The sequence below is a fragment of the Parasteatoda tepidariorum genome, chromosome 6 (assembly GCF_982258835.1).
Source record: "Parasteatoda tepidariorum strain Cologne lab strain chromosome 6, Ptep-v5.0, whole genome shotgun sequence".
Taxonomy (NCBI): Eukaryota; Metazoa; Arthropoda; class Arachnida; order Araneae; family Theridiidae; genus Parasteatoda; species Parasteatoda tepidariorum.
In genome coordinates, this window is record NC_141760.1 from 48118530 (window position 1) to 48139975 (window position 21446).

General features: G+C 28.2%; 1 protein-coding gene across 2 annotated transcripts in view; it reads right to left on the reverse strand.

Moving 5' to 3' along the window:
- Window positions 1-9747: 9747 nt before the first annotated feature.
- Window positions 9748-21446, reverse strand: part of LOC107445120 (potassium/sodium hyperpolarization-activated cyclic nucleotide-gated channel 2-like) — a 622718-nt gene continuing 611019 nt past the window's right edge. For both annotated transcript variants that reach the window (XM_071178704.2, XM_071178706.2), the window contains 3 exons: window positions 14367-14513; window positions 11424-11667; window positions 9748-10630 (listed from right to left, as the gene is read on the reverse strand). In XM_071178704.2, coding sequence (XP_071034805.1) covers window positions 10164-10630; window positions 11424-11667; window positions 14367-14513 — 858 coding nt within the window. In that variant the 3' untranslated portion in view covers window positions 9748-10163. The remainder of the gene's footprint in view (window positions 10631-11423; window positions 11668-14366; window positions 14514-21446) is intronic.

Genomic DNA, 21446 nt, shown 5'->3' on the forward strand with positions numbered 1-21446 from the left:
GTTTTCCACACTCGCGTTGTACTCTGACTCAGCAGCTTGGTTCTTTCCTCGTACAGCAAAAACTTCGAAATTAAGAAACAGCTTTTACAACAAATATGATGTACTTTAGTAATAATATTAGTGATGAAAAAATTAAAAACATTTTTTATTTTTTAAGAAAAATCCGCGTTTCCTGCAAATTATGTATAAATTTTTTGGAAATGAGAAAACAAAATTATACAGTATTTAATAATCTAAAACACTCTTCGCATTTAAAAACGAATGGATAACTTTAAAAGGATAAAAAGGATGTTATTTTGCTTTTTAATTTTTACATTGCACTACTTTTACCATTGGTATCAGAAAAAGTTGTGGTCTAGACTGATTTTAAGTTTTGGTATAAAGTAGTAGAAAGCGAAATATTTATTCAAAATTAAAACTAGGGCATAAATGAATTACGTTGCAATTTTTTAAAAAAATAATATGGGGTACTGAGTAAATAAAAACGCTAAATGTGCTTAATTATTTATGCATTGTTCGTACAAAGGAACTTTTAATACAGTTTATAGATTGCTAAATAGAACAACTTAATTGTTGCATCATACAACTTAATTGTTCCTTTTTTACAAATGTAAAATAATATAAAATGTATAATTATATATGCATTATATATAAAATTATATATTTATAAAATATATAAAATTTTCTTATTTTAAACAATATTGTTATGAGTTTATTTTATTATATTTTGAATTTGTGTATTATATTATAATATCTGATTTATTAAAGTTATCCATCCGTATTATGCCTTAAAAATATGTTTTAATTTTAATATTATATGCTTGATGTAGTTTCTAAGCTGGAATTATTCTCTATAGCAGCAGGTTTTTGTTTAGAAAAATTATTTACGCTGACATGAAACAAAAATATCAGTTAAGAGATTTTTATTGTTTTTTTGGAATGTGAAGTATACGAAAAGATTTTCAAGTTTGTCAAGTTAATTTTTCTAAATCACAAATGCAATAAGACTGCTTTAGTAATCCACTAGCCAGCATTGGATCAAATAATTAATTCAAATTTTGGTTTTGAATTGTTCAATTGCCTAAAGTTGTAATTGCAAACAGAAGACAATGTTCTTTTTAAGAACAAATATTTTTTAGAAATTTTATTCGAATGTTTGTTGTCAAGATATGCACGGATAAATACTAACAGAAATAATTTGCGCAAATTATATAATAAATTATGTTATTAAACTGAAATCATTTAAAATTAAATATTAATATTTCAGTACAATGTTCTTTTTAAGAACAAATATTCCTTAGAATGTTTGAATGTTTGTTTTCAAGATATGCACGGATAAATACTAACAGAAATAAAATGCATAAATTATATAATAAATTATGTTATTAAACTAAATTAATTTAAAATTAAATATTAATATTTCAATACAATGTTCTTTTCGAGCAGAAGAAAATTTTCTTTTTAAGAACGAATGCTCTTTAGAAATTTTATTCGAATGTTAGTTTTCAAGATATGCACGGATAAATACTAACAGAAATAATTTGCACAAATTATGTAATAAATTATGCTATTAAACTAAACATATAATAAAATAAATAAAGTATAAACTAAACTATAAATAAATTATAAACTAAAAAGCATATAATATACAAAATATTATACAAAATAATGTACTTAAATTACATACAAAATATTTTAAAAATTAAAAAATAAACGTAGGTAAAAATCATTATGAAGATATCAAAGCTTAATATGAAAATCAAATGCATATGAATGTACAAATGAAATATCAAATGCATAGTAAAGCTATTTTTATGTTTCATCTTTATGTTTCAAATAATCACTCACGAAATTGGGAACTTATACATAATTTGCAAGTTTCTTTACCCTTTAAGCTGTTGAGATCTGAAGTAAGTTTTCGATGAAAACAGTTCATTAGATTTGGAGCACTTTAATAAAATGTTTTCTAATAGTTGCGAGGAAAGCAACCCAGCGAAAAAACAAGCTTCCGTACAAGTGCATAGTACTACTTATATTGCAAAAAGAGTACAACGTTAAACATACAGTGAACTTGTACAATAAAGTGAGTGCTGTGCATATGAAAAAGTGCTCCCAAAAGGAGGGTATAGAATATATTTGATTGCGCATGGCAAATCAATTTTTTTTTATGCAAAAGGAACGGCCAAGGAACACACTAACAAATTACAGCGCTATAGTATCAAATACTCTGATTATCAAGACTAATTGCTTTTTTTTATATGTTTTAAATACAGTTTGCTATGTAAAATCATCACAGCTTGCAAGCATCTTTCATCTCAATACAATCGAATAAAAAGTACACATTCATAGCATTTGTCATACGAAATCAAATGTTTCATTTTCTACATTATTGCGTTTATTAAACTGTTTTAATATAAATTAAGAGTTGATTCTTATTAGCTTACAGTAAAATGAGAAAAAAAACATGTTGTATAAACGAATTTGAAAGAAAAACAAGTGTAAAATCATTTAAAATTAAATATTAATATTTTAGTACAATCAGGTCAGTTGTTAGTTTGTGTTTGGTTTTTGTTTTGTTCAAATAATTTACATTTAATATTCTGCTTCCCAAATATCGCCAGATATTTTGCATTTTGAAAAAATCAAATCTTGTTTTTGGCTTTTCCAGTCACTTTTTGAGTCTTGGTTGAATTTTTAGTTTTGCTACTTTCTTTGTGGCAATTTTAGTCGAAAACTATTTTAAGTTTATGTATTGTCCACATATAAGGGAAAATAAAAGCATAATAAACGCAATGATGAAGGTATAAATAAATTATTTCAAACAATTAATCAATTTTCTAAAATAACATGTTATAAAAGTTTATAAATCATTCTTTCCAGGAAATAACATACCTTTATGAAAAACCACAAATAAAACCTGATTAAGAAGAAAATATCATATGAGCATTTTTGTCTATTTATGTATGAAACAGAAACTTTAAAAATATTCTAAGAAGAAATAGCTTAAAAGGTTTTTCAAAATTAGGCAACTTAAATTTATCTATTGTTTCAATTATTGGTGTTTACGAGCGAATAAAAAAAGTTGCTTAAAATAACTTGGAAATTTTAGCACTTAAAGTACTCATGATTATATTATTTTTATTAAAATAAAACAAAATAGATATGATCAGTAACTAATAGAACATAAATTTAGTTCTAATGTAATTGATTATTTTTTTTCATTAATATTTTCATGGATTGTGGATAAACAAAAATATTTAACCAAAGTTTCATTCAAAGATCTTGAAAAAAAAAGAAAGAGAAAATTTAAATTAGATTTGATTTAAAAAAAACTTTTGATTTTCAAAAATTAAATTTTTTTATGTGATAATGTTTACTTCTAAATACTGCAACAGTAGCTAATTATGAGTTCAAAATTATAACAACTTAAATTATAGAATAATTTCAAAACATATTCGATTTTATTCATTTATATTTACGTTTTTTCAATCAAGATGGATGTAAGCTCATGGAGGTGTATTATGTAATTTTGTATCTGGTGCAGATATTATTTAAAGTTAAAGATAAGTATAAACCATTTATAATAAGAATACACAAAAGGACATTATGAATGACAAATGAATGAATTATAATAAGAATACAAAAAATGACAGAATCTTATAAATGTTAAATAGAAACATATAGATTTGTTATACATGCAAGTAAGAAAAACATGCTTCAACTATTGTTGTAAATTGACGAAATTACACAAAGATAAAAAATAAATATGCAGATATTGTTAATTCATGAATAAAAACTTAAACATGCTTAATCGAAGAAAGATGCTTTTTAGTCGATTTTATTTACAAATGCTTTAAGTGTTGTCATGAATGAAGTCATTATTGCAATATTGAAAAATATTGCATGAATTACAAGCAGCTTCTTTCAAACGGTTGAGACAAATGCAATAATAATTAACTTAGATATGCAATAATAATTAAATTAAGTAAAAACATATGATTTTAGATTTTTGCATCGAAATCAATATGAATGTTACATTTTTCTCACTTTCAAACATATATGTAGTGGTTTATTCTATTATTTTAAATTAAAATTCCAATAATAGACGTTTTATGAAATGGAATTGAATTAAATTTTGGCATAAATATTCATTTAATTGGTTATATCAGTAAGGGCAAACATTTTTCAGATGGAAAGATACGTTTTCTTAAAGTCAAGAACAACTTCAAAATAATCCCGAAAATAAGGGATTTTATCCGAAATGTAATTTAGTAAAGATGCATTTAATGTTTAGTAGTACATTTTATTTAAAAAAAAAAATTATGATCGATAATAATAATGTTTCATTTTTGAAATTTTCAATTTTATTGAAATAAATTCCGAAAGAAGAAGAAGAAGTCACAATCGTACATAATATTGTTTGTTAATAATAAAATCATTTTATTTCCATAATTTACGTTTTTTAAGGAAAAAAATTCAGATTTTAGTCTTTTTGAAGATCTAGCTTAATTTGATTTTGCATCAATAAATTTTTAAGACTCAGAAAATTACTTTAAATAATCTTTATAAGTTTGACAAAAATATATCATTTTCGTCAACGATTAAAAATAATTATTAATTAATGGAAAATAATTACTGGAACTTTTTTTTCCAATTCAAAATGTAGTAATAATTTTAAGATAACTTTATTTTTGAGTCATTACGAATAAAATTTAAAATTTCAGATAAAAACACAGAAAGATTTTTACAAACAGCTATTTAATGAAAAATCTATATGCATTTCAAATAATGCTAAATAACGACAGCGGTCAAAATATTTTTGGTTTTAAAATTAAACATAAACAGATGCTGCACAAGCATATGTTGTTTATTATCTAAAAATTTAAATCGCTAAGTAATTGGTGATATAATCAAAATCAAAGCGTGTTCAAAAATTACGGTTTTGCCATTTCTGTATAACATAATATTAACTTTACATAGACATGAATGAACTATATTAATTCAAAATTTTCTTTAACTGAATAAATAAAAAAAATAACCATCAAAATGTTACCCATTAAGGTTTAGGTTAATATTTTTTTTACTACCAACTTTTTCACGTAGGAAAGGAATGAATTTAGGATCTTTCACACATTTTCAAATACCTTCAACAATTTTATACACGGAAGCCTATATCATCACAATCTACTACAACAACGCATAGTAGCTACATTTGGTGGCCCACTAAGGAATATACTACAAGTGCTCAGTACTCTCTCCAGTATAACTATACATTTTTTTTTAAATTTCTTTCCTACAACAATAATACTTATTTTATTACAAACAATTGAGGGCACAGGTGAATTGCATAGTAAGGCTAATAAGCAATATTTGTTTATCTCCAATTACATAATACAGTTCTTTGTTAAAATATATCGAAGACAATGTTTGCTGCTAAGGGCTTGCTGTACAGGCGTACTCTTCGCTCCTGTATCACGTGAGTGCTTTGTTTTTCAATAATGTTTATAACATTCATCTAAACTCCTGGTACTGTTCAGTGCATATATTAAAACATCTTATACAAGAATCTTCAACCATATTGTTAGCAATTAAGTGTAATTTTACAACTATAAATTGCTTTCATCTGTAAACGTAATTAGTTTAAAGATGTAACCGAATGTTCTATTTTAATACATTTCTTTTTAAAGTGTTGAAAATATTATCATTGTATTAGAAACAGTGGTCACGTTAAAATTTGCATGATATTTAGATTATGGAATGTTAGTATAATTTAGTAGTTCAAAGGAAATACATTATATAAAGGCAAAAAATTTTGAAAATAAAATAAATTTTGTTTAAATACGTGTATAGTAACATTTTTACGTTGTATTAGCCATTGAAAAATGTAGCAATATCAACAAATCTGCAATATATTTAACAATTTGATTAAACGGATAATAAATAAATCGGTATGTGCTTTACTGATAGTATACTTATTTAACTTTTAAAAACTTCCTTTAAAGTATGCTTTTAAGACTTCAAAAACTAGTAAATTTCAAAAATTCAACTTTACACAACGTTCGTCTTAGAAAAATACTATTTACGGTTATTATTTTAACTTTTTTAAATAGCAATATTTGTTCATGCTCATTTAGATTTAATAGGAGTTTTAACTATGAAGAAAATTTGTAACTATGCTCCATTTCAATGTTTTACATCTAGGCCATTTCAATACAATTTGTATCAACAAATATTATATGTCAACATGTTTTATATCAACAATTTTATTTCAATATATTTTACTTCAATATATTTTACTTCAATATGTTTTATTTTAATATGCTTTATATCAACATTATTTCGATGAGTTGAAGGCAAAAGCTATTAAGCTTGAACTAAAATAAAGGAAAAAAAAAAAGGTTTGTTAAAACTAAATGTCTGTTTCTTTAATGGAATATACGAAATTCAAAGAAAAAGTTCCTTTGTCTAGCAAGTAATTACTTTAGTAGTAAATGCTATAGTAACATAAGAAATCAGCCTAAAAAATTTTGAACCTTGAATTTTCAACATTTAAAAGGAATATTTTTGTTTTTAATTTTTCTTAAAAGGATATTATATCATTGTACATAATCAATTAATACATGAGTGCTGCAAATTGTGTAAAAAATTGCATGTATGGTTGAGAATTCTTGTAACAGATTATGAAGAAGCTCGTTATAAGGGAAACCAGGATTTAGTTGAAGTTGAAAACACATAATAATGTATTGAATAACAAAAACAATTCAAGATAAACACATAAGAGAAACCAGCAGCGGGTATTCGGGTAGATAATTTTGGTTTAAATGTATTTTTATTGTACTCAATTAAATTGATTTCTTAAAAATAGAAAAGTATTTAATATATCTTATATTTTAATTCGTTATTAGATTAAAGTAATAAATAAAATAAAAAACTATAATAGTCAAAATAAGAATTTGTTAATTATGCTCTTTAACTTTTTTATTGATATTTCTTAAAATATTAAAACATAAAAATAAAAATCTAGTCACATTATTTAAAAAAAATATTAAGGGGGTTCAGAGCACGAAGTTTCTCAAATAAAATAAATAATAATAAAGAAATGATTTAAGCTTTCTTTTCGGTTTGTAGTACTTAACTATGAAAGGCTGTGCAAAATCAATGATAATTAATACGATGTTATAATTTTAAAGGCATTTTGGTCCACGATTCTGCATTGATATTTTAAAATGTTATGATTTCAACAGTGCGAAATTTGAGAAAGTAAAAGTTTAGAATTTGATAGATAATTTTAAAAATTTAAACAAATAAAAATGGAAATTTAATTTTAGATTCATAATTTTTTCAAACGAGTGAAGGAGTAAATTTTTAAAACAAATAAATCCTTAATTGAAATAACTAACACATTTTAAACAATAATATTGCTTTCAGCTATTCGAAACATAAATTTAAGCTTTTGGAAATTAAAAATTTTATTAAATGTCATAAATTCCATTCATTAAATGTTTATGACCTTCATTGAATGTTATAAATGCGAACAATATCAGAGTATATATCAATTGATTGAATTGTATAAGAATTAAAAAGAATGCATGCATTTTAAAATAAAAACTTGCATTTTGAACCCCCTTAAAACATTATTTAATTTTTATAGAATAATTATCAATAAAAATTGAATAAATTTTTTACTAACTTAATATTCAACTTCTCACAAAGATTCAACTAATAAATTAGGGCCAAATCATATTATATAAAACACAATTAATAAACACAGGAAAAAAAACTTAAACTTCTATCATCTGACAAACTAGAGCGACATCTTGTGATTGTGTTCAAAAATGATTTTAAAACCTATGCATTCTAGAACTGATGTTACTGAATTTACAACAAAAATGATTATCAGGAATGTTTGTCGTTACACAAAATTCACAGAACAAATAATGCAATGATTATCTTCGATGAAAGTGACAACATACAAACACTTATAATGTGTTTAACAACACATCGCATTAATTAATATTGCATTCAAGAACACAGTTAAGACATAAAGTTTTATAATAATTTACAAAAAATTACTTCTTGATTATGGAAAAATATGTATAGAATAGGCAAGGTGATAAGAAATATCTCAGAAATATACCTTAGCAGAACTTTTAACAAAAAATAATTAAATATGCAAAATAAAGAATGAATTTTGGCATGTAATGATTTAAGGTTTCATTAAAAAATAATTTTTTATAAACTTTGTTCAAGCATTTTCGGCCTAAACTAAATACTTAATGTGAACAAAGAATCATTGATTTATAATATTGATAAATGACCGATAGTGGAAAGCTTTCACAAAACAAACATTAAGTATTGACAATGCAGATAATCGCCAACTGAAAGAATATTGACGGATAATCATAAAAAAACTGGTAGATGACCGTAAAAGTATTAAACGATTGGTTAATAACAAAAAGATTATCGGCTGATTATCAAAGGAATATTGGAAGGTAATATATTTGGCCGTTAACCATAAAAGCATTAGCCTGCATCAGAAGAATATTAACCTATAACCAGAAAAGTTATGGTCAATAGCTGTAAAGTTCTTGGCAGTTAGCCATAAAATCATTAGCATTAAATTAAAATCATTATTTTTTTCCTGGAATTTTTTAAAAAAAAATAGCTTTCCAAATTTACTTTGTTTTCGAAATAGCTTCTCAGCTTGTATTTAAATTTAATGTAATTGATAAAATAAGTTTTAAATGAAAAGAATGGTGACTTTTATTCCGCTACAATTAAAAATAGATGTAAAATTGAAAAAAACAAAAAAACAAAAAATATTTCCATGGTTGTGTAAATAACTCCTTTTTGATTCTAAGTTATTTTTTGTCACCTTGTAAACTTCTTGTCTGCTTCAAAACAATTTTGCTATGAGTTATTTGACAAAGGATTTAAATTATACGAAATATTTAATCATATACTTTAATTGACCTTTTGAAATTTCTGTAAAAGTTTGCACTTTGCGATTTCCTACAATTTATTTAAAAGTTTTTTATAGTTTATTTTATATTATCACAAAATTGATATAATTTTTTTAAATTCCTATAAGCATAGCAAATCTGAACATTATAACTGTTCCAGCTACTTGCTTACGTAGATTAATATCTATACTTAATTAACCTGTTTTAGAACGATATGTTTTTTTTTAATAAAAGTGACATTATACTGCAAGATATTTTACACCATTATTTTATATAAACGGTTAAATATTCCAATTTATAATAATTAAATCAAATATAAAAATGTATTATATTAATTTTCAATGCATTTTAAGGTATATTTTGATTAGAAAAATTAAAAAAAAAAATTTGCGTATTTGGAATTTTTTTTGCGTAATTACTTTTAAATTCTAATATAAATATATAAATAAGCAAATGTTAATACTGTTTGGATTCCGGGTTGGATACTTGATTTAAAAAAAATTAAATTTTAATTTTTTCAGATATAAAATTAATTTATTTTTTAAAATTAATTATAAATTAATAAAGCGCGTCATTATATTTTATTACTTCTTGAAATTCAAAAAAATATTTCATTTGACATGATTTAACAACGGCTCGAGTGTTACAAAAATAATTTTCTGTCATAAATAATTTTCTCAAGAGCCTTTGAAAGGAGTTTGCCAAATCGTTTCAGTTAAAAATGATTATTTCAAATATGTTTTGAAAAAATAAATGTTCGTTTATGTTTATTAAATCACAATAATTTTTTTTTGTAAAAAATAGATAAAAGTATTTATTTGAAAAAGATATTTTTTGTTGGAAATTTTAGAATTATGAACAAATCGTTCTAAAACAGATTCGGAGCGACTATTAATATATATATTTTGCTCTCACAGTCTATAAGTGCTTTTAAATTATTTCACAAATCCCCAACAATAAGAGGAAGAGCTCTCCATAAAACCACGAAAAGTGATTTTTCTCTCTTGTAATTTTGTTGTCTGTTATCAGGGGGGTTTATAACACCAGACACCAGGTGTTAGTCTCTGTTGTCATTAATACTAATCAAGCAGAAGCACTCCATGGACTATACCGCGTCATCAGCGGTCACTTTTTTAGGATGTTTCATGGTCAAACTTTGCAACGTTTCTCATCGGCGAGTGATCACATGCGGTGGAACTCTTATGCTTGGAACATGGACTGGAAGACCTGCTCCGTGTTGGGCAAGCTCGTGGCCTGAAAGAAAGTCTCGGATCTGTGCATGGATCCGGGCTCGGAACTGTCCGGAAATCCCAGGTCCATTCGCGGAAAACAGCTCTCGGACTTGGGTCTGGGCATACCCCTCGCCACAGACAAGTGCCCTCCCATGAGGGGGGCTTTGTTAGAATCGTCCGAGTCACTTTGGGCACTCTGCAACAGTAAGCTGACCGTCTTCAGGTCGGTTTGCAGGTCTTCTCGATTCGAGACTAGGCTTGGATTTTTGCCGATTTTGTTGAGCCTTTCGGCGGCGATTGATTCCATGGTTCGCCGCATGAGTGGATATAGATCGAGGACGGCGTTAAAATGTTCCACTGATAAAGAGAATAAGTTGCAATAGGTCTCGGCCCGAACGCTCGCCACACGCCGGGCGTTCGTCAGCAAGCAGATTTCTAAAACAAATCAATATTGATAATTAGTACATGACTTAAATGAAACATTTTTAACAATGATAGTCTGTTTAAATTTTAGTAAATATCTAAAGTTGAAAGTTTCAGAAAACCTCATACTCGCATTTTTAAATTTTTTTTTTTTTTACATAAAATATGTTTCATAGCTTATAATCATAAATTTTTTTTTTGAGACATGAAGAGCATAATGAAAAACCATTGGAGTATATGACATGAGTCATTTTCAATAGAATCTTGTATTTAAATAGCAACAAAAAGCTAGCAAATAGTAAATCGAATGTAAAAGTAAATTAATGATAATGAACACACAAAAGTACTTATAAAACTCAGTAGGAAAAAAAATAGCTATTAAGCGTCTTGATTTAAAAAAGCCTTAACAAAGTAATCTTGACTGGTACGAAACGGATCTTTTCTTTAACGTGCGTTGAGTACTTATTTTTAATTGTTAAGTTACGTTTTTTAAGATTCCGTTTTTTTCACATTCTTTCAAGAATAAATTGAATTGACAAGACAAGTACACTTCGATTGAAAAATGGACTGCAGTTATTTCGATCCTAATCATTTTACATTTATTAAAATTGAAGATGAAAAAATAAAATTTAGATTTAATTAAATACTGATAGTTTCAATCTAATTCAACAAAAAATAATAACAACACATTCAACAAACAACAGCAACGATAACAGTAAGACATATAGTGAAACAGAAGCCAATGGATTTTTGAAAGACAGTTTTAAAATTTAAATCATAAGGAAGTCGAAAATTGTTAACTTGCCTCCAAAGTATGAGCCATCCGATAAGCTGGTGGCGACTTCACCATTACTCATAACAATATCTACTATACCTTCTTGTATGAAATACATCTTCGTACCTATAGTACCTTCTTTAATAATGACGTCACCCGGCTGAAATACCTCATATTTTAGCTTAGTGACGACGTCATTCACGAAGTTGGGATCTGCGTTCGCAAAGAAAGGAACCGAAGCCACCAGGGAACGGCAGTTATAGTTGATGACGTCCTTAAATTATTAAAAAAACATTTATTACATAATAAATCTTAAAAACAGGATTTTTTGAAGCTTATGGATTAGTTTATTTAATTTTCGCTTCAGGAATAAGCATGTAGTAAGAAATGTAGTATGTATGTACACTTAGAATTTCAACAAGAAAATGAAATGATGCTGATATGATTTTATGCCAGCGTTTAAAAATGAATTGCAGACTAATTTGCATATTTATAAATATTTGCAGATTTTAAATTTTTTATTAATGTCTATAACTGAATTATTTTACAGACATTTATATAACAGTAAAAATACCCGAAAACCAGGTATTTATATCATTAAAGAATAATATTTTCAAACTTATAAAAAAAATCCCGTAACAGTTGCAAATACAAACTTATCGAAATGTTTATGCTTAATTTTTGGTTTAATTTCATACGTAGGTTCAGAAAATTCATAAAACTAACTGAAACAGTTTCGTACTCTAACATTTCAATCACTTAGTCATTTTATTTCTTGTTATGGATTGGATGGAGATAAAAGAAATTTATTTTGAATCAATAACAATGGTATATGTAAAGAAATTATGGATAAAGAAGTTATTATGATTGAATGAAACAAGCGCTTCAAATGAATTAACATTTGATTGTGATATGCTAGTATTTTCTGCACAAGTTTTTCAGAATAATCTATCTAAATTTGAATTTTAACTAAAAGGCCATTAAGCTATATTAAAAGTTATGCTTGGTGTTATCAGAATTCAAATACACTGATAGAAAAAAAATCTCAACACCAAGAAAAAATTATTATGGAGTAATGAAATTTCGGCGATGTGCTTATCTGAGCAACATATTTAATTAATTAAAGTTTGAGGGTCACAGGTAGTTGAGAGAAAAACAATTTCAAATGTGAAATACTGGTACATTACTAACCGCTATAACCAGCAGAATTTTCAATGCAAGCATTCAAACTTGCACGCATTGTGTCATACAGATGCCGTATGCTATTTTATGGGAAGGAGTTCGCGCCTGTTGCATTTGGATAGTCAATACGGGATAGTTAATGCTGGTTGTGGATGACGCTGAAGTTGTCGGCCAATGATGTCCCATGCGTGCTCGATTGGTGAAAGATCTGGTGATCTAGCAGGCCAAGGAAACATGTCGACTTTCCGTAGAGCATGTTGGGTTACAACAGCAGTATGAGGGTGAGTGTTATCCTGTTGAAAAATACTCCCTTGAATCACCAGGTTGACGTACAAACTTACAGTCAAGGTGCACAGAATAACAAGAGTGCTTCTGCTGTCATAGGAAATTACTCCCTAGAGTATAACTCCAGGTGTAGGTCCAGTGTTTCTAGGCCAAAAACAGCTCGGTAGAAGGCGCTCATCTGGTCACCTTTTAATTAATATACAACTATGACTGGCACCAAGGCAGAACCAACTCCATCAGAAAACACAGTAGATCTCCACTCTGTCCTCCAGTGAACTCTAACTCGACACCACTCAGGTCGTTAGCGGCAGTGGTTTGGAGTGAGCGGAATGCAAGTTACACGGGGAGTTAAGGAGTTCTCACTCGGAACTGTACTTGAAGACGCCGATTTGCAACAGTTCGTTGTATCACTGTAGTACCAACTGCAGCTCGAATTTCTGATGCAGACGCAACACAGTTCGCCACAGACATAAGCCGTACACTGTGGTCTTCTCTCTGAGTATTCCCACGTGGCCACCCAGAACTCGTTCTTCTTAAGAGTACCTTCCTTTGGCCACAGCTCTCAGCAATCATAAGCAGTGAATACATCTCTCCCCAGTTTTTCTGCAATATCGCGGAAAGAAAATCCACCTTCTCGAATCCCTATTACACTACCACTTTCAAAGTCAGTGAGCTGTTGATAATGGTTCGTCTTCTTAAAAACATTCTTGACTACCAGCAACTATGTCAACATTTAACGAAAACTAGCGCTTACGAACTGTAGAACACGTATTTAAAGCAACCCTGATTTGAATGTTCACAGGGGCGCTACTAGCGCCAAACTTATGCGCCAACCACGGAATTTAAATAAACATAATTTTTTAGTTGTATAAACAAGCCTACCAAATTTAATTTATCTAGCAGAACTCGTTCTTTGTGGTGGGAGTTTTTCCCCGTCAGTGTATATCGAACCATATCGTTAGAAATATCGATATTTTTTCGATATAACTAATTTGCATTATTTCTCACATTTGTCAATGGTTTCTTCACCCCTATGAAGTTTATCAACACGCACGGCGCTATTGTATTATATAAATATTGTTAATGACAATATACTCCTTATTGCTTCTGATATTTATCGATGTCCAAAACGACCATAAATTTATCGTATCTTAAATTTTTATTACTAGTGATTTTTGCGACATTATCATAAGCGATATTATAGCTGACGATAAAAACTGAAAATTTAACATTTATGTTCAGGTGGTATGGCATTTGAATACTTAAAAAGAAATGCCTTAAAAATATCGTTATAGCGAATTTTAAAAAATATCAATTTTTCACGATGCATTAAGCCAATTTGTAAAGCTCTATCCTTAAAGAAATGAGCTGAGCATATGATGCACGGTTATTCTTTCATAATATGAATAAAAGAAATTCAGAAATAAAAACGAACAGCAATATACCTTCATTTAAATTAATTTATATTTTCAGTTAAGAAAATTAAATAATTATTTCATAACTTACTTCTCTAAGTCTCTCGGATAACTCGCCAAGGATCATCTCCTCGTCGAAGAACTTCCCTTGATATCGATGTTCAAAGTAATCTGTTATTCGAGTTCTAAGTTCTCTGTGTAGTTTTCTATAAGCCATATACTCTTCTACTTGTTTTAGCTAGAAAAAAAATAATTACTGTTATTCGAGTTCTAAGTTCTCTGTGTAGTTTTCTATAAGCCATATACTCTTCTACTTGTTTCAGCTAGAAAAAAAATATTTAATGTTATTCGAGTTCTAAGTTCTCTGTGTAGTTTTCTATAAGCCATATACTCTTCTACTTGTTTCAGCTAGAAAAAAAATATTTAATGTTATTCGAGTTCTAAGTTCTCTGTGTAGTTTTCTATAAGCCATATACTCTTCTACTTGTTTTAGTTAGAAAAAAAAATAATTAATGTTATTCGAGTTCTAAGTTCTCTGTGTAGTTTTCTATAAGCCATATACTCTTCTACTTGTTTCAGCTAGAAAAAAAAATAATTAATGTTATTCGAGTTCTAAGTTCTCTGTGTAGTTTTCTATAAGCCATATACTCTTCTACTTGTTTTAGTTAGAAAAAAAAATATTTAATGTTATTCGAGTTCTAAGTTCTCTGTGTAGTTTTCTATAAGCCATATACTCTTCTACTTGTTTTAGCTAGAAAAAAAAATAATTAATGTTATTCGAGTTCTAAGTTCTCTGTGTAGTTTTCTATAAGCCATATACTCTTCTACTTGTTTTAGCTAGAGAAAATTTTTTTTTCAATATTACTCTTCAATTGAACAGTTTTACGATAAAGGTATTTTGTTTTTTCTTCTTCTAAAAATACTATTCTTAATCTTTAGATATTAAAAAAGACGAATTTACATATTAAATATTAATTTATCAGAAAGTCAGCTGTCTAAAAGTTTCAAGATTTCAAGTTGAATATTTGTTTTTTCGTTTTCTGATGTTTTTTCTTTCTATAACCATCGTTGAACAGCCAACTCGATTTTGAGTTACGACTACTAATGTTCAACTCCATAACCTTGTAATTTTGAACTCAATCCTGAAGACAAGGGAACTTCTGAATCAAGTATTGGGAGAAATTTGCCTTCGTGAAGGATTTTTTGATGGAACTAACCCGTATTTGTGTTGAATGGAGAGGAAAGCCACTGAAACCTCCTAAGGTTAGCCTGACGGCAAGGGGACTCTAACCCATGATGGGTCTACCTCTGAGGATATTTTTCATGAACATTGTGGTCGGTGCGAGCCGGAGGCGGAATTCTTATCGACTAGCTTGGCAAAATTGTGATGATAGAGCATATTTTGACGGTACTATATATTTATTTTAAAAATAAAAAAAAGGCATCAAAATAGACACGCCAGTCAAAAACTAGTAGTATACAGTAAGAAATTCCGGATCAATTTACCGAAACACTTTACGAACATTTTATCGTAAATCCGTCGTAAAACTTTACGGAACATTTTACCGTAAATCCGTTGTAAAACTTTACGGAGCAAGGAATCTGATATACCGTAATTTTCACAGTGGTATTTACAATGGAATCACTGTAATTAAATAAATATTATCGTAAAAGTACCATATAAAATTTTACAGTAAAAATGAATTTTTCGTTAAAATGGATTTTACGTACATCTTTTTTACGTTTTACGGATTATTGGGAAACCTCCCAGAGGATTATTCGACACTCACAAAAAATTATAAGAAATAGGGTTTCTTAAATTAGAACTATCGAAATCTTAGTAGAATATTGCTAATGTATAGAAAAGTCCACGTATTTTTCTCAGAAATATGTAAAATAACAAAATTATGTGGTTAGTCATAATGGTTAGACAATTTCAATACTGTTTAATTTCAGATTTTTTAAAATTTACTTTTATTATTGTTTAAACAAACGGAAGCCAATTTGAATGATAGTGAAAATTTCATTACACTTAAATTACGTAAAGGAAAAGATATTTATCATATGCCTAAAAACAGACAATTGTATAATATCTAACTACTTTTCAAAAAATAGTAATGGTGAAGTTGAATTGTTATAGTTTTGTCAGAAAAGTCAGTAATGAATCGGAAATACACCACGCTATGTTCCTAATATTTTAATTGTCAGACGATCTTGAATTTTCCATGTTTTGAAAAAAGAAAAAAACTACCGATCATCAGTTTAATTCGTGAATTTGAATTATTTTAATTCGTAAAAATTATGTGAAAATTACAGAAAAAAGAATAAAAGAATTTTTCACATGTGTCTTCATTCCTTTGAAAGTTGAGTTCTGTCGCTAGTCTCTTGAGGACAAATTTGCGTTTAATTAGTTAATTTAATTTAACGCTACTTAATTTTGGCTTTTCTAAAACGATAAAAATTACAACAAATGTTTTTTTTACAACTGATACATTGATACACTTCTCCTTTGAAACATTAGTTATATTTTGAATATTTAAAATATTAAGCAGCATATTCGTAGAATTTAAAATTATAATTATTTCGCTTCTTCCAAGCAGAGCATTTCACTTAAGGCATAATTGCTATTCATTTACCTGTATGATATAAACTGAACAAGCATTTATCAATTATACATTTGACTGAATTTAAATTTATATCAAGTTTGAACAGTACTATTCACAAGAATAAATATGGTAAGTATTTTCTAAGAGTGAAGTATGCATATTATATTTTTGAAAGTAAACACGTCACATTAAAAGTTTAGCATAAACTAAATATGGATGGAAATTATTATGAATGCCCTAAAAGTTCACTTTCATTTAAATGCACATAACTTGAGTTTCCATAGAATTTACATTAAATCTTTAGAACTATTTGGGGTGATTCCGTCAAAATGATTAACGAAAACAGCTTTTATTTAATATTATAGTATTTTGTGGGAATAAAAGTTAAATTTAAATATGTCTGAATGTCCTTAAATTTGCATTCAAAATCTTATTTTCAAAATTATTATTGAAGATCAAATTATATGAAATCATGTAAAAGCGTTGAAATAATATTTATGAAAAATTCCATAGTAGTTTTAAAAGAATATCGTTTCAAATTAAATATAATTTCAATATGTTTAATTTCAATATAATTTGTATATAATTCTATTGTATTTCAATAAAATTTGTATTTCAATTTATTTTAGATAATTTCAATTTGAAATTTAGTCAGTATTCATGAATATCGAAACGTTTTTTTATAAGAATACGCATAGTGAATAATAGTAATTTTAGACAACTCTATTAATTATTGTGCATAAAAGTGTACGTCATTTTCCTTGTTTTTCCATAAAAGTATCTAATCAAAGAGACATTTCCTAGAGAAAAAACAATCTAAAATACTTCGATATGAAAAATTGTCAAAAGATTCAGTACGATCTGCGTATCTAATGTTAAATTTTGAAAGGTTTAACAGACATCTGTACTTGAAATTATTTGTTAACCCTATCTCACCGACTGTCACAAATAGATGGCAGCATGAAACGTAATCAATCAGTGTAAAAAGATAAAGCTGAAAGGAAACTAATTTTTTAGCAGTTTATTTGAGGGCGGGGTTATAATAGTTTCATTTATTCTTTCATTTAATTCACCACTACTTAGTTCAAACTAAAAGAACTAAGTCGATGCACTTTTAACTAACATGGATTAGATAAACGATTAGACTAACGTTGATTAAAGTGAAAGCAAGAAAAGTCTGTCAAATTATCCATAGACGAAATTTAGCTACCACTTTTTATTTTTTTTACATCCCGATTCCGATTTTATACGAATTCTCTTTGGAATCACCCGTTTCGAAGGGGGTTAAGGCGCATTTGCAGCTTCATTTGATGAAATTACTTATATTTTATTTCATTATTAGATATCATTATTATTAGTATTATTTTATTTCATTTACAAGTCTTCGTAACGTAAGTACCCAAAACAAATGTACTTATTTTACACCACTGGCGGTTTAGCAAATGAGCAAAATTTAGAAAATGCTTCTCCCCAATATATTATACCTCTCTCTAATAGCATGAAAAAAAAATCAATAACATGGAAAACCAATAATAATGCATGCACCGTTAGAAATTTCTCAGACAAAATGGTTAAATAACAATTTATTTAATTGTTATTTTACCATATTCAAACGAAACAGTCAAATAACTATAAATGAGAAGGGATTCAAACTGTTAACTGTGAGAAAAATAGTTTATTATCTGCTTTCACTTAATACGGTTAAACAACCAGAATTTTATCGCACTAACTAGCCCCACCCAATGAAGCCACTTAGTTCCTTGAAGATGGATACAAATTATAGCCGAGAGGGCTTGTCTATGCCATGACCGACAGAACGGTGAGTTCTATTTCCGCCTTTGACACCACAATATTTTCTCCATTGTCTTCAACACATGAAGAGTTTCCAGTGTCCTGCACTTTCCAATTTGTGACTCTGGACCATTAGAATACGATACGCTCATTCTCGCATAGATGGCAGTACTGTAAAGCCGCGTAACAAAAAAAAATTGTATTTCCCATCTCTTGTGATAGGTGAAATAACCAGCCAAACTAATTAAACCACATTCCTAATTTCGTACAGTTTAGAAACCATGCTAAAAGTAAATCGTTAAAAAACCATAAAGCTTTGTAATCAAGGTTTTTTACCCATACTAGTAGTAAACGGTTTCAAAACCGTAAAGGTAAGAATTTTTGTTTCCCGCAAACTTTACAGCTAATTAGATGGACAGACTGCTACTGGTTATCTTAAGGTAATTTTGTAATGAAAATTCTAACAGTGTAACACAAGTACCCAAAACACATATACTAGTTTTAACCCACTGGCGGTTTAGCAAATGGGCAAAACACAGATAATATTTCTCCCTATTACACTACTCCCTTATATAATAACATGGAAAAACCAATAGCATGGAATACCAATAATAATACGTAAAACACATTAATTTCTATATCAGAAGTTCTTATTCATTAGCATTGATCCTCTTTTAATTAAGATTATATTGCATCATCTTAGTATTAGAGCTAACCACTTTGCATCAAGAAACGACATTTCAATATAAACCTAATAACCCTTGCCGTCAGGCTAGCAGTGAGAGGTTCTCGCGTCAAGTGGGTTAGCTCCATCAAGAAGTCCTCCACGAAGGCAAAATTTTGCCAATACTTGAATCAGGAGTTTCCTTGTCTTCTGGATTGGGTTCAAAATTACAAGGCTACGGAGTTGAACATTAGTAGTCTTAAACCCATAAATTTAGGTCGACTGTTCAACGACGGTTATAAAATTATAAAAAACGTCGTGAAACCATATGTTAACATCGTGAAACCACAATGTTACAACATATATCAACATTAGGCCGGAATAGCCTGGTTGATAAGGCGTCAAAGCAAGAAGTCACGAGTCCGATCCCCTTTGGCCAAAGACTAATAGTAAATAGTGACTGGTACACGTTAAATCTATCAGGTCACAAAGTCCTCTGAGTTCTCATAGCAGATCGATACCTCTGGGGGATACAGAATTGGAGATTAATAGTTCTCTGGTTCAGGTCAAAATTACGATCTGTGAATGGATGTATGACTGGGTCCGCTATTTAAAACGGGCTGTGACGTGTGTGTGGCTAAAGTCATATTCTTGACCTATAGATTGCGCCACTGAGAAACAAAAAACGCACCCTTTGCCTTAAATTCGCTTGGTTTCTCAAAGCAGGCTTGCTGGCATGACAAGTGGCAGTAGAAACGAGAATAGATCAAAACTTCTGAGAAATTAAAAACAAAATATTATGCATCATTACGAAACATTTCATTTTCTTTTTCTAAGAACCGAATGAAGATGATTAAGAGTTTCTAATGAGATAATTATTAGTTAGATTTATCTGTTTGGATGTAAAAAAAACACTCATTATTGAAAATCAATTTCATTTTCTTGCATTTTTTTTCATAATTCTTATTTTGTGAGAATGATTTTTCCATCTTTTTGTAAAAGTTATCAAATAAAAGTAATCATAATAACAAATTAACGAAAATTATTATAGTTTGATAAAAAGAGTTAATTTTTCATAACTTTTAAATTAAAAAAATAATATTAGTAAATTACTTTAGTAATTATAACTTTCGGTGATTACGAAATCGTTGTTGATTGCCTTATTTCATATCGCGATATTGGTAACAGTTATTTGAATAAAGTAATAAGATAAAGACTAAAAGCAAAGACGCCGCGAGCTTACATTTTTGGAAGGGGGAAAATTTCCATTTTGCCGAAAGAAATTCTTATTTTGACCGAATCATAAAGTAACGGTCACAATTATTCTTCCGTAAAGGGACATCAAAAGGGACTCTAAAAAATTTCTTGGTAATGAAGCTATACGTCATAAATAACCTAGTTGTCAACTTTTCCTATTTTTTCCAGAAAGTTTTACTTTTATATTTTAAAAATTAGCAAAATGTATACTTTGATTTTTTATTGTGTTTAATAAATTTGATTTAAAATGTTCTTGCCTACCATTATACCTAATCAATTTAACCATATACATAAGCATTCTGACGATCAATAATGTGATGCTAAAGAAATTTATGATGGCAGTTTAGAAATTGAATATGATTGGTGTAGTAAAAACTCTAAAGAGAATAACAAAAAAAAAAATCTACTGAGATCAAAATCTACTATCTTCAACCTTTTGCAATTCAAGGGCCACAATAATAATTTAATAAATTTCGAAGGCCTCGCATGTATTAGATAAAGGTAAGGAAATTCAATAGCAGGAGAAGAATAGCAGCAGTATAAGGTATTGATTATTTTTTGCTTTGGAATTTTGTTCTTGGAACGAATAATACTAATAACTGTTTCAACTATACATTCATGACATGTTAACAGTTTGAAAAAATACTGTGTTCGCCAATTTCCTTGATGGATGATACAAAAAGCTAATATGAATCTCTCTATTTCGAATAAAACTGGCTTTCATGTATTCGGAAATAAGAGGAGCAAGACGAGTGATTGACAATGGCATAAATTTCTTTAAGACGAAATTGTGAAATGGCTACCTTAAACTATACTTAAGCATGCCTTTTTTCATAGATAAATAAAAATTTCA